The sequence below is a fragment of the Fundulus heteroclitus genome, chromosome 12, assembly GCF_011125445.2.
Source record: "Fundulus heteroclitus isolate FHET01 chromosome 12, MU-UCD_Fhet_4.1, whole genome shotgun sequence".
In the NCBI taxonomy this organism is placed as follows: Eukaryota; Metazoa; Chordata; class Actinopteri; order Cyprinodontiformes; family Fundulidae; genus Fundulus; species Fundulus heteroclitus.
This window is the reverse complement of record NC_046372.1, coordinates 39,652,060-39,666,208: the sequence shown is the minus strand read 5'-3', so window position 1 is coordinate 39,666,208 and position 14,149 is coordinate 39,652,060. Positions and strand designations below refer to the sequence as shown.

The window sequence follows — 14,149 nt, the reverse complement described above, 5'->3', positions numbered from 1 at the left end:
GCAGACTGAAAAAACTCAACTGAAAACTCTCACGTACTTTAAATGATACACGGAGGTCGGCGGATTTGTTTGACGGTGAGAGGAGAGGAGTAAAAACCCTTTAAACTGAATTAATCTTCTAAAGACATAACTTCACACTGAAGAAAAAAAACAAACACGAGTCCAACCATGAATTTTAATAAACCGGTTCAAGTTAAGAGGACGAATGTGGAAAAGCGCATCATGTTAAGTATGGTGGAGGATGCGTGATGCTGCGGGCCGGTTTCTCTTCCCAACACCGTTGCTGGTCTCTACAGGTGTTGAAGACTCTATTTAAGTAAACTGAAAATAGGTTGCCAGTGGGTCCTTCATCCGTGATCCAAATATACCCCCCCAAAATACAAAAAAATCAAAAAAAGAAATGGTTTGTCAAACACTAAAATCCACCTTCGTCCATGGCTATCTCATCAGACCTCCTCAGTCTTCAGACCTACATCTGAGAGAAATCCTGGGAGGTAAATAAGAGAGATGTAAAAGCTTTAGGTGATCTAGAGAGATTGTGCAAAGAGAAATGGTCAAAGACTCCTCTCTCTGCATGCTCCAACCTTGTGAAATGTTTAAAAACGCTAAGCCTCGGCCTTTTTTAGTAAAGTAGGGTCGTACAGAGAACCGTCAGCAGGGTGCCAGTAATAACAACAACAAAAAAAAACAATTACTTCATAAAAGGGGAATTTCTGCCACACCGAAAAGAAAAACACTCAAATTAAAAGCTGGATTTGTATATCGTCTCAGTACGGATGAATTTATTTTAAGGGTCCCTGCACATCTTTACCAAGAATCATCTCTTTAAAATGGTCCATATAAAGTAAAAAAAAAAAAACAGATTAGGGAGAGATCGCAGGAAATAGTATAAAAATCTAGGTAAAAGCGCCGGCCATCAGTCAACCCAGAGAGGTTAAGAGCCGCATGATGCAATGGGTCGGAGCTATTCCCCCCGGCTGCCGCGTCCTCCTCGTAATTGATGAGTAATTAGCCCAGGTAGCGTGGGTCATGAGTCCCACTCAAGCATCCAACGAGCAGGTGAGAGCATGAGTCACGGTCGGTGACGCAATGCCTCCAGAGGGGCGCGCACCCTTTGAGAGGGCGTTTCACTCGCCGGGCCGCGCCGGTACTAATGCAAACAAACGCCACTTCTGTCACCTCCAGTCAACGGCGAGATGAAGGCGGCACAAAGTGAGCGCGCTCGCTCGCACCGTCTCCCGCCTCATCCGCGCGAATCAAAGGGCGCTAAAAAGCGGATTTTAATTTTACCAGATCCAGCAGCACCCTTTAATAAGCGCACTCCATTTGCATGCAAATCAGACCAATTACCAGCAAGTAGCTGGCGTGCAAGTATCATTTCACATAGAGCCATATCACGCCTCATTTGCTTAGCCTTGAAACATAAGCTTCTATGTACACAGCAGAGCGCACTGTTACTCTCTGTGTTCACTCAACACTGATTTAGCACTTGACTAAGAAAACTATTATTGCTGGTAAACGTGTAAAACAGAAAGGCGATGATTATCCGGCTTCTCCTACGCCGTCAGCAGAAGGAAAGGAAGTCCTCAGGAGAAACATCTTCGGTGACACCAGTCTCTGCCGCAGCCATGCGCACGACTGGCGTCAAACTCGGGAACCGGGAGGACAACTGCACGGGAGCGGACGTAAGGAGATCACCGGCGGAGCATGAACTTCACCCGCGCCCTGCCAGGCCGGGCCGGTCAGAGGCCTCCCTCTTTAAAGTCCTTCCCAGCCAGAAGCGGTGCCCACGGAGCACAAAGGGCAACAACAACAACAAAAAAAATACTCCAAAAATGCAACTTTGTGTTCGGGGCGCATCTGCAAGACATGGAAACAATGTTTTCTTTTATTTATCAAACACGCGTAGCCAGTTTTTCCAAGGGAAGGAAACACTTTAGTGTGGCTCTGATTATGGGCAGCTAGCGACGTTTTATTTCTAAAGGACTGTGACACATGTGAATCCATTTGTGTAAATGTTTTGAGTCAAACAGTAACATCAGTAACATTTACCAAACATGGGCTGTAAAAGTGCTTCGGGCTTCATCAGGAAATGAGAAAATCCAACAACAACAACAACAAAAAAAAATGTCTGTACTTGAGCTGCCGATGACCAGTCGGGGCGGACCAAAAAGGGAAAATTGGCCGATTTCAATCACTGGCCGATTGATCGGTGCGCTCCTACTTTTAAACCGTGATCAGCCTCCTCATCCCTCTCCAGTCTGCTCCGTCACCCAAAGGTAGAGAGGCATCGATCAGGACTGCGCGCCTTGTGTCCAATTTCCGTGTCTTCTCTAGCTCTGACCTGCCGACACCAACTTAAGCCGATTCCAATTTCTAACATGGGCAGAATAACATAGGCAGATGCAAGAACGGCATTGAGGGTACCTCTTTCTAGGCTTCTTGTGTAAGCAATAAAAAAAATATCATATCAGCATCTTACCACAGTGATTATTTTGGTAAGAACTGCTAAAACTGCATTTGCCCTAGGATGAACCCTCACATTGACGCTGAGATATTCTGAGATGTTTAAGCAGAGCAACTGCATTATAATTATCTCCAGCCTTCCTGTTATCCGCCTCAAGTGTTGCTCTCTCTCGCTCTCTTGCAGCCTACCTGAAACCAGAGACATGTTTGACACCTCACCGAAAACACCGATACCTTTTAAATAGCTTCTTCTTTTAGACAGCTCACAGAAACTGCAAATATTCTAACCGCGAGTCTTCTTCACTCGGTACCGACATCTGCGCCGAAGGTAGCAGCAGCGTTGAGGCATGTTCACCGATTGGGCCAGCCCCCGATCTGGGGCGCCGAGGCACAAAAACGATCCCGGGCCACCAGCATATATTTCTCTTTGCGAGTCTACCCTGGACCGGCACGGACTAAGCTAAAAGCAATCACTGCTGACCTGCTCGCTGCTGCACTTAACAGACGGGAGGTAGGAAACTGATCACCAGCTTCAACCGAGTGACACAGCTTCCAGTGACACAGCTGGTTGAGCAAATCTGACTAAGCAGTATGTAGGAAGCAAGAGTCAGCCACGACTGGTTATTATTACCACCACTCAAAGGGTACATGACAACTGAACTGCGGTACGAGTCGCTTTATGATCCAGCCCTCTACTGAGATGCAGCAAAAACAATGAAGCAAAACGAATAAACAGCAACGCGGGTCAAGGGAAACTCCTTCAGAGAGTAATGACAGGAAGAGACTTATCAGCACATGGTGAATCAGCCTGTAACAGATGAACCCCGCAGTAGGCAGTTTATCAAAGGGCACAATGTCAAGAGCACACTGATAGCTCACAGTGGATGAGAATATGAAACAACACATCAGCCATAGCCAAAAGTGACAGCACAGCACGCTTCTTTTTTTTTTTTTTTACTCTTTTTCTCAATACAACAGATGCTTTCGATAATTAACTGCTCAGGCACAAAACTTCCAAGATTTCCAAGTAGGTCTAAAACATGTTTTAAGGCCTGGAAGCTCCCAAAACAAACAGACCATGGAACCTGCACAGCTGTCAGCAGCCCTGAGCCACGACCATCCAGCCTGTCAGGTGGGACAGGACAATCACGGTCCTGCTTAGCATCATTTCAGAGAAATTAGGCACAGATTGGAGCAGACCACCCGTTAGTGGCCTCCGTGACCCCCCGCTTAGGTAAAAGCTCCACAAAATAAAAGCATGAAGCACAAAAAAAAAAAAAAAAAAAAAAAAACATAGGTGCTGATCCACCTCCTCCTTACCTCCAGACGTTCCAGGCTGATGAAGCTGGCAATAGCAAATCCATCAATGATGTCCTCCTCCTGCGAGCTGGACTCCCGTCTCTTCCGGCCAGGTGGGCGCGGGGCTCTGGCCGCGGCCGCGGGGTGAGGCGCTTTTTTAGTGGCCGGGGAGGCGGCGTCTCTCCCGGGACTCTGTCCCTCCCTGTCAGAACAGGAGGAGTTGGGCTCGGGGCTGCGGGCGTCTTTGCTGGCCGGCTCCCGCAGCCTCCGCACCCTCTCCCGCTTTGCCCGGCATCTCCGACCCTGCTTCAGTTTCCCATCCATGTTATTGGAAAGAGCTTGCATGCAGGGTGAAAATAAAAGAAAAAAGGAGGGGTGGGGGGGAAAGAAAGAAAAAAAAAAACTCCACAGGACGTGCACGCCCACAGACTCGCGGAACCGTATAATAACAAATAACACACACTGGACCGAGGATAGGAGGCTGCGCTAGAGCGTGCGGATAGCGCCGCGCGCGTGCCTGTGCATGAGCGCGTGCGCCTGAGTTTGTGTGCGTGTGTGTGTGTGTGTATGTGTGTTTGCGGGCGTCAGTGTGCGTTAGTGTGGATGGGAACGCAAATAACGCCTGAAAACACCCCGTGACCTTGAGTACAAACCTCCCCGATTTCCACTACGGCGAGCAATTGTTCCAAGTATCCCACACAGGCGGCGGGGGGGGGGAGAAGCGGGCGAAGCCGCGCGGATCCGCACGCTTTTTTTCCGTCACGAATCCCGCACTGTGTCGACGCGGCGTCCGTTAAAGCAGGTGCAAAAAAAAAAAAAAAACCCGGAGAAACTGTGGCAAAAAATCCGCAAATTCCAGCCGCTCCGTAACTTTTGTTGAATCGGCCAGCGATGTTCTAGCCTGACCACGCAGCTTACCGCAGACGGCGCAGAGGAATCATGTCGCTGGCCGCTGTTCTTTTCCGCCACCCCAACCCATGATCCAGGGCTGTCAGCCACGGAGAGCTCGGGATACTATCCGTCCGAAACAACACGTACGAGTGGGCGAATAATCCCGCAGGCGACGCGTTGACTTTTTTTTCCTAAATAAAAAAAAAAAACCTGATATTCCAATCCACGCTTCAAGGGGGGTAAAGGATCCCAAGTCAGAGAGCTGTACTTCTGCGCAATATTCCCCCCCAAAAAAATTAGCCGAACCGTCCGGATAAGCCAACCATCCAGTGCGAAATCAAACTCCACAAGGCGATGAAGCGCTCTCTTCCAGCTCAGATAATGTTGAGTTTCCCCTAGAAATCCACTCTAGTCCGTCCCCTGGCTGCTCAGTTGGCTCACTGGCTCATGGTATTTTCAATTCGCATAATAAGGCTTTGATATGTGTCCTTAAAGCGACAGGAGTGATTAAAATCTCCTCACCCTCCCTTCTCTTTTCCCTTCATCCGAAATTAAGAGACGCACTCGAGCTTCAGAGAACCCACATAACTGACGTATTTCCGCCACCCCTGGCCTACAATTTACCAAAGGAAGGAAGCTGGTGTAAAAGAGAGAGAGAGAGTGAGAGAGCGAGCGAGAGAGAGAGAGAGAGAGAGAGAGAGAGAAGAAATGGGGAAAATCGTTCTTTGACACGTTTTGGATGTGTTTTGTAAGTCTGTCTGCCAGTCAGAGCAGATGCTACATCCAGGGGCGCTTCCAGAAATATTCAAAGGGGCGGTCAGCTGGGGGCTGCTCAGAATCCCAGGCCGTCGCCTCGCGTTTTATCAGAGGAGTTGTAATAGTTGGGCAGTGACTGGCATTATAAACTGGCTTGCTGTGAGGGGCTACAGTAATGACACATGCATAATTAATAATCCCAGCTAAGTGTCATTTCCTGTTTTGAATTTGTATCAAAGCGAACAACGTCAACAAAGATGACGTGGAGTTTTCTTTTAGCGGCAGCATCATGCTGTGGGCACAATTAACGGAAGCCCTCCTTCTCCTTCCCCACTGGAGGCTCAGCTGGCTAAATCGTCTGCCTCCCAACAACAGGTTGTCACTTGCAGAAAATAAATCGTACACACTCTCCGAGGCACACGTCCACCGGATTTTGACAGCTCCTCCACCCTGCTCCGTCTGACCATCTGCTGCTCACTGAACTCACCGACAGACAACACGGAGGGATGTAGAGCTACATCCATCTCACTGCCCTATAAAGGTCACAGTATCATGAGCACACTGCAAGCACTTGACACATGAGGTGATCATGCTTACCCCGGATCTATTAGATGATAGATTTGTGTGTTTCTAGATCTGCAGTGCTGGAAACGTCCTCAACGATTTCTAGGGAAATTCTGTGCGCCGGCAGCTTAAGGTATCTCCTTTGGATCAGGAATTAGGATAATGACATTATATAATGACTTTATTGTGTAACTTTGGCTTTCAGTGTCCTTGCCTGACTTGTCTCCACCTACATTTATACTGTAAATACCTATGCACAGTTTTTATTTATTTTTTCCTATATGAGGTAGTCTAAGGTTTTATGTAAAAGTTTAGGAACGATAACAGAGATGAGTCTCTCTAAAATTCTTATATTCAACTAAAGCATTAGGTAGAGTGAAGGCAACGGATCTTTTTAACAACATGAATTCACCATATTCACAGGTTTGTATTCATAGATTGCGTGTAGAAGACGGAATAGCCTACCTGTTTTGCAAATGCCTAATTATTATTTGCATGCTTTCCTCAACTGCAAGCCTTCCCTGCAACTCTGCGTCTAGATAAAGCAGCTGTACCGGGGTGTTTTTTTTTTTCTCTGTATAAAATTACACACTTTATCCATGTGATTCAAGCAATGTCAAAATAATAAACTGGGCGTTCTGCAACAGAGACAACTACTTGCGAGAAAGTGTCCTACTCAATGGAAATTCTTCCTGTTTTAATGCGTTAAAACAAGGGTCTTTGAAAAGCACAAATATCAGGGCTGTGTCGTCCCATAGGCAACATAGGCAATTGCCCAGGGCGGCAAACCACAAAGGGGCGATGGAAGAAATTGTTTCTTTTTCTAACATTCTCTCTTTTTCTGTGATGAGAATTTTGTTGCATCTAGGACAGCAAAACCCCTGCAAACAGTACACACCATCCTAAACCCCTCTGTAATGACTCATGTTCTAAAATTCCAAAGAATCGGTAAACACTACCTAGATTAATACCCATGAGGTCAATCGATTTACACCTTTGCCAATCCGTTGTGCTATACTGCTGCTCCTCCACCACAGTGTCGTGTAACTCTCAGTGTCACCAGTGCTGCCACCGTGAAGAGGCAAAGGCCGTCAGGGTCACAATATTGCAAAAAAAGAAGAGAGGATGAGGAGAAGAGTGAAAAGGAGCCAGGTAAGGATGTGAAGAGATTTGTATGAGAGGGATAGTTTATTTTTATTACCCAGATTGTGGGTAATATGTACAGTGGAGAACAAAAGTATTTATTCAGCCACTGATTGCACAAGTTCTCCTACTTAGAAAGAAGAGAGAGGTCTGTAATTGCATCACTTCAACTATGAGAGACTAAATGAGATAAAAAAACAGGAAATCCCATTGTGGGCATTTTTAAATAATTTATTTGTAAATTATGGTGGAAAATAAGTATTTGGTCAATACCAGAAGTTTAACTCAACACTTTGTAGCATTAGCTTTGTTGGCAATGATAGAGGTCAAACGCTTCCTGGAAGTCTTCTCCAGGTCTGCAGACACCGTAGCTGGTATCTTGGTCCATTCCTCCCTGCAGATCTCTAGAGCACTGATGTTTTGGAGCTGTTCGCTGAGCAACACACACCTTCAACTCCCTCCACAAATTTATATAGAGTTGAGGTCTGGAGACTGGCTAGGCCACTCCAGGACCTTGAAACGCTTTTTACGGAGCCTCTCCTTTGTAGCCTGAGCGGTGTGTTTGGGATCATCGCCATGCTGGAAGACCCAGCCACGTTCCTTCTTCACTGGTCTCACTGATGGAAGGAGGTTTTAGCTTAAAGTCTCACCGTACATGGCCCTGTTCATTCTCCCCTTAACACGGATCAGTCCTCCTGTCCCCTTTGCAGAGAAACAGCCCCACAGCATGATGTTTCCACCCCCATGCTTCACCGTAGGTTTGATGTTCTTAGGATGCAACTCAGCACCCTACTTCCTCCAAACACGACGACTTGAGTTTGGGCCAAAAAGTTCTGTTTTGCTTTAATCTGACCACATGATATTCTCCCAGTCCTCCTCTGGATCATCCATATGCTCTCTGGAAACCTTCAGACGGGCCTGGACATGTCCTGGCTGAAGCAGGGGGACACATCTGGACATGTCCTGGCTGAAGCAGGGGGACACGTCTGGACATGTCCTGGCTGAAGCAGGGGGACACGCCTGGCACTGCAGGACTTTCTGAAATAAAGAAGGCAGAGCTGCAGTCATCGTCAATGAGAGCTGTGTCCGCTGTCAATAAAAATAAGCAGCAGTGTCCCACCTCATGAGCAGCTACACAGCATAATGATCGCAAAATAAAACCAAAAGGATTTTAAATGCATACAGAATATTAAGGAAACTACGTCAAAGTAAAGAAAATGCTTCTAAAGCCGGGGGAACGGTTTCTAACTGGATGAGGCCAGAGAAAGATGATTCTCAGAGAGGTTTTTGTGAAGTTTGCCAAAGTTATTTTTCAATGTCACACGGAGAGGAGCAAGATGTGAAGCAGCACTGTAGAAGCGCACAAGAAACACACGGCTGAAAAACCTCCGGCTGATCTATGGACTAAAAAAACGTTACAGAAAAGTTTAGAAACATTTTTCTAATGAGTTTTAAACGTGCTGGTCTTAAAAGGCTAGTAAAAAAATTCTGATTAACTTGGAACAGATTTCTTAAACTGTATTAAAGTTTAATGCCCTATGCATCCATCTTTTATTCCCGGCTTTTTCATGCTGGTGCTGGAACAAAACTACAAATTCTCATGTCACAGTCTCAAACTTATTATACATTGTATAATATACAAACTGTACAGACAAACTAGAGCTAAATTCTGAAGTGGAAAAATAAAGATCCAAGCTACCTGAGATGCAGTTATCTGCAGCCAGCTTCCCCCTCAGCCAATGCAATCCTCTTGACTAATTCTTTGAATAACAATTTTCAGATTTCAATTGGCAAAAAAAGGGAAGAATTAAAAACATTTTTTTCTATTTTTTTCCTTCCGGTCTGAGTCCTAACAACTATTTTGCATGCTTGGGCTTCTCAAGAAGTGTGCTTCACCTCTATATGATGAAGTCGGGGGGGTCACGCGGTGTCAGTTAAAGATTCTAGATTCTGTAGACACACTGAAATTGATGATTGTTAAATGAACAATAAATACCTTTGCCAGGCACTATACATCAGGAGTAAAGGCCTTAAGGTTTTCTTTTGTTAACTTTTCATAAACAAGTATGTTCTGTTTATTCAAAGTTGTGTACACTTTTATGATTACATTTCATACATTCATAATCTCTTTTGGAGTAGTGTATCAGACAAAATAAGTCCATCCAACTACCATCGCCATGTGCCTATCCAGCATCTCACCACCTTAAATCTCCTTAACCCTAACCACATTTAATGCCAAAGACGTTACCATATAAAAATGATTCAAGAGACTGTTTTCAGAAGATGTCCTTTTATACTAAAAAGGATGTTTGGACAAATGTCTCTAACACCACCAGAATGTGTTTTCTTTACTGCCGAGCATGGATTTGTGCATCTTACAGCGGTCTGGCGTCTCTACTGTGAAATCTAGAGGTATTGATTTCTCTGGAGCCGGCGCGTTTACAAAGGATATGGTGTGTATGTGTGAAGAGATTTATTTTATTTTTTTTATTACTTGCTTGAGATCCTTCATTTCTCAATCTCGGGTCTGTACAAAATATACACTGTTGGAATCGGCGCATCTCATCAAGAAACAAGCTTGAGGACGTCTCCGCCCCTGAACCCCGGGTTCAACGAATCCTTATCGCGGCCACGGATGCAAACAAAAACAATCCCGCCACTTACACATCATAAAAGCACGACAGCCTCCCTCTGCTTGGCTCCCAGCACAGCCACGTCTAAAATGTTTCAAAGAAACCAGTGTTTGAGTGACTCCGATGTGGGAGCTCAGAGTCTGTAGCCGTGGATTAGACTCAGAGCAAATAGCAGCATGGAAGAAACAGAGGTAATCTCTTCTCGCTCCCTCACAGCCCTCTCTCCCTACCTGGTCCTCCTTTTTTTTAAGCTCCTTACTGAATTAGTTCTCGGAAAGCTGCTCAAACAGAGAGGGGTTTATTCACAGTGGTTAAAATGACAGGAAAACAAGACTGTTCACTGGTTCGAATATTGACAAGTTGCTTACCTGGCTACTGTTCTCCCCGGCAGCACCTACTGAATTTCTCAGCTCGTACGAGCAAAACAAGGGAGAAATGAAGCTTCGTGTTCCAAACCATACCATCATACCACATCTAACATCTCTAAGCTTGTTTATACACAGCACAGTCAGATGTGAATTATAATAAAAAAAAAAAAAAACTCATTAACCGCTCTTGCTCGGTGTAGTCCTTGGGTTAATCACTCTCAGTACATCACAGTGTACTCTATCTACCCAATAGCACAATCAATTTGCATGGACGTAGTTCTGCTTTGCAGTTTCCCAGAACCAGCACATTAGCTGCAAGTATTGCGGCCCACACTCTTATAGCTCCCGGCACAATGAAGATCTCAAAATACGCTGATAGAGTCTAACACAGGTTTTTTTTTTTTTTTACTGGCTCAATACTCTGTTTTTTCTTCATTTTCCACATATTCATTAGACATAATAGTGGGATGAAAACTCATCATGAAACGCTCATTATATTTTTCGCCATGTACTCCAGTCTGTGAATAGTATCATGTTTGAGCATTGACACGTTCGTCTTCTGTCCCTTTCATGCTTTGCAAGTTTTCATGTTGCCTCAATCCTTAATGAATTATGAGAGAGTCCGTTGCTTAACACTGGCTGTTCCCGTTTAACACTTTTAATCACCCTTTCCTTTCCCAAAAAGCCTTTGCTTTGTTCTGGATTTAACATTGAAGAATGTTATAGTCACCCCAGAGTGCACGGTACATGAGAAGGAATGAGTCGAGCTACTCTCACACATGCTAAAAAGAAGATAAATGGAGCTGACTTAGAACGTGCCTAGGAGGATGGGGCTCCATGTCCTTAAAAACAGCAGTGCTCTAACTGCAGGTTGCTGAAGTGCGAGTGACTGAAACGTTTTCAGAAAAGCTGAGCTAAAGTCTGGTTGCCCCCAATTTAAGCCTGTTTGCTGATGTGATGACCCGAATAACTGAGAATTTGCACAGGCAAGACGGTAAATGTTATCTCAACCCAGATTCCAATGTTATTTTCTTTAAAGGCATACTATGCAACATTTTTCAGTTAATTAATGTGTTCCATACCGTATAGTATAGTATGGTATACTATGCATACTATAGTATGCATAGTATACCTTTAAACTTTAGAACTTAGAAATATTGTCAGACTAGACCTCAAAGAGAACAAACAACATTAACTGTACATGAGGTCTTCTGAAAAGATTTCTAATAACTTTGGAGTGATTGTGTGTTGGTATAAATGTTCAGCAATGAGTTTCTAACCCAGATAAGTAAACATACGGAAAAAAATGGCTTTTTTATGTCTTGAAATTTTCTATCAACAATGGACCTTTGGTATCATCTCTGAATGATTCTGCTGCATTCAAGGCAAAGTGTTGAAACTCACCTCCACCGGAGTCTAGAGCAGTAGAGATGTGTTCTCCGTAATAATGAATCATGCCACGCTGTCTGGCAATCCGATGGATGACTCTAGGTGTGGTAGTTGCCAGGAGAACGGGATTTGCCTGATTGCGCTGCGCTGAGTTTCAGGTTTGCCCCTGAGGGAATTTTGGTTTGCGGGCTGTTTTTCATGAGCTGGGCTCAGCCCCTTTAGCCCAGTGAAAAGAACTCTTTATGCTTAATGTCATTTTGGATGATGCTCTCACTGTGATAATAGTTTGGCGATGTCCCTTTCTTGTTTCAGCATGACTGTGCACCGGTGCACAAAGTAAGATCCATAAAGACACGGATGAGTGAGTTGGATGTGGCGGAGCTTCACCGGCCTGCACAGAGCCCCGACCTCAACCTGATAAAACCCTTTTTTTGGAGGAGTGAAGAGTGCAAGCCATGTTATCTTGTACAAAATCAATGCATGACCTCACACATGCTCTCCTGTAACAATCGGTCAAAAATTCCCACAAAACCTTTTAGACCTGAACCTTTCAGACAGCCTTTCCAGAAGAGCTGAAGCTGTCATTGCTGCAAGGTCCAGAGTGGGCCAACTTACTAAAGCCTGTGTAAGTTAGTTGGTAGCTTTATTTATACAGCACTTTTCACAGAGGATATTCCAAAGGGTTCTGCAGTACAGTAAACGAGGAAATAAGATGCAAGCTGTACATGGGACAAATTCAGACATGAGTTGAAACCAGAAGGGTACACTGTTAATAACTGTAAGGGGGGTCAAACTTCCACAAAAACTCTGGAACTTGCGCTACGCTCCTTTAAATGACTTGCCATTTAAAGGAGCGTACCACCTATCAATTATGATTGTGGTGCCATTATACTAAGGGGTTATTTTGCTGTCAGCAGTACTAATGCACCAAAATGGGTTGAATGAACATGGAAGATTAACTCAGATTAAGTGCTATGCAGTTGAAACTTGGATGCAATTAGAAATTCCGACTGGACAATGATCACAATGCACATCAAATTAAGGATAACATTAAAACACCCAAATTGGAATGAGATCAATGTTCATTATGAATGGAAGTAAACTTCCGACTGACACTGCAGTCTGTCACTTGAAGTCACCGCCTTGAATAAGTGATGGAATGAGTACATATCGGATAAGAAGCTGTTGAGAAAGGCATTTAGAGGCCAATCATTTAACTGAGCAGGTTGTAAATTCAAGTGCTTTTAGATATTTTTTATACCACTGAGGAGCAAGGTTTAATCAAACAGAAAGACTGGCCCCTGCTGGCCCCTGAGCTGTGTGGGCGAGAGAGTTGAATTTATTGGCAACCCTTGAAAAGGCACTGTAGCTTTTATTACAGTCATCATTCAGGGCAGAATCGGTAATGTGACCAGCCATTTTAGTGAAATAAATTGAGTTACGAGACTGATGTGGATAAATGTCATGTTAAATGCCAACATTAAAAACAATCTTTTAATGTTTGCCTTGCTCTGAGAGGTCCCGGAGCCAAGAATTCCCCCACTGCCTTCTTGTTTCAGTTCCAGGCATTGCTCCACATTTGGAGAAAAAAAAAAACGCCACAATGATTTTTATTGATCCTTGATGTCAAATGCCCTCTCTGGTGTTAAAGCAACAAAGCTCTCTGTTTCTCCAAAGATGTCGTGACAGCATAAAAAAAAACCCTAAAGCCAATCAATATTTCACTCCATTGGCGCTTCGATTCCCGTCAGCTGGTGTAAAGATAAAATAAGGATCTCTTTTGACTTCATCTCTGCGATGAGTGCACACATCTTGCGGTGCTTCCACTGGATGGTATTATCATCTCATATCTTTAAGAATGTGTGCAGCGAACCACATCTCCCTGGAGGTGCAGTCAGGAAGTCATCTCTTGTTCCGTTTTTAAATTCCCTCGTGGCCAAGTTGTTTTATCATTGTACCATCATATGCATGTGGTTTGTTCTCAAGGGCTCACTGATCTGAATTAATGTTAATAGCTGAAAGACTTTCATTGTGTTTTGGGTGACATTGACATTCCTCTCTAGATTTTATGTATTTCTACACAACAAAAAGGAATTTTAGAGTGTATTAGCTGTTAAAATAATAGAAATTGTGTGTGTTAGTTTCATAAATAAGTAAATATGTTCAATAAATAAGTTAAATTATTAACTGCTTTTGGTAAGTAATCCCACCTATGCGGTTTTTTTTGTTTTTTTTTTACAACATAACTAAAGATCATGGGTGATTCAACGGTTTTTCGCCTTCATTAGGGTCAGCGCTCATCGGAAAACATTAAAGCTGCTGTTTTTTTTTTTCTTTAGACATTTCTATTCATGTTGACATATTAAAAATATACTTGAAAGGATTCTAATGAGTGAAAATAAGCACATTTTTGAGATTGGAACACCTAAATTATAGTGTAACTTTAGTGTACCCCAGTTTTGTATGGGGTACACTAAAGTACCCCATACAAAGCTGGGGTAAATGTATAATACACTTATACACACAAAACCACACACCCACACCATCATGCAAATAATTCAAATGGCTGATGGTCACACAAACCCACATTTACTAATACAGCAGTGATGCTGGATGCAGTCTTGATTTAATAAAGTCAAT

The 14,149-nt window shown here is 43.9% G+C and overlaps 1 protein-coding gene across 15 annotated transcripts in view; it reads right to left on the bottom strand.

Moving 5' to 3' along the window:
• The window catches only part of fbrsl1 (fibrosin-like 1), a 378,307-nt gene extending 373,092 nt beyond the window's left edge, over positions 1-5,215 (bottom strand). For 6 of the 15 annotated variants that reach the window (XM_021319696.2, XM_021319698.2, XM_021319703.2 and 3 more), the window contains exon 1: positions 3,787-5,214. In XM_021319696.2, the coding sequence (XP_021175371.2) occupies positions 3,787-4,110 (324 nt within the window). In that variant the 5' untranslated portion in view covers positions 4,111-5,214. Of the gene's footprint in view, positions 1-3,786 lie in introns of all 15 variants that reach the window. The other 9 variants (XM_021319727.2, XM_012868737.3, XM_021319722.2 and 6 more) reach the window with 3 other exon arrangements.
• Positions 5,216-14,149: the final 8,934 nt, after the last annotated feature.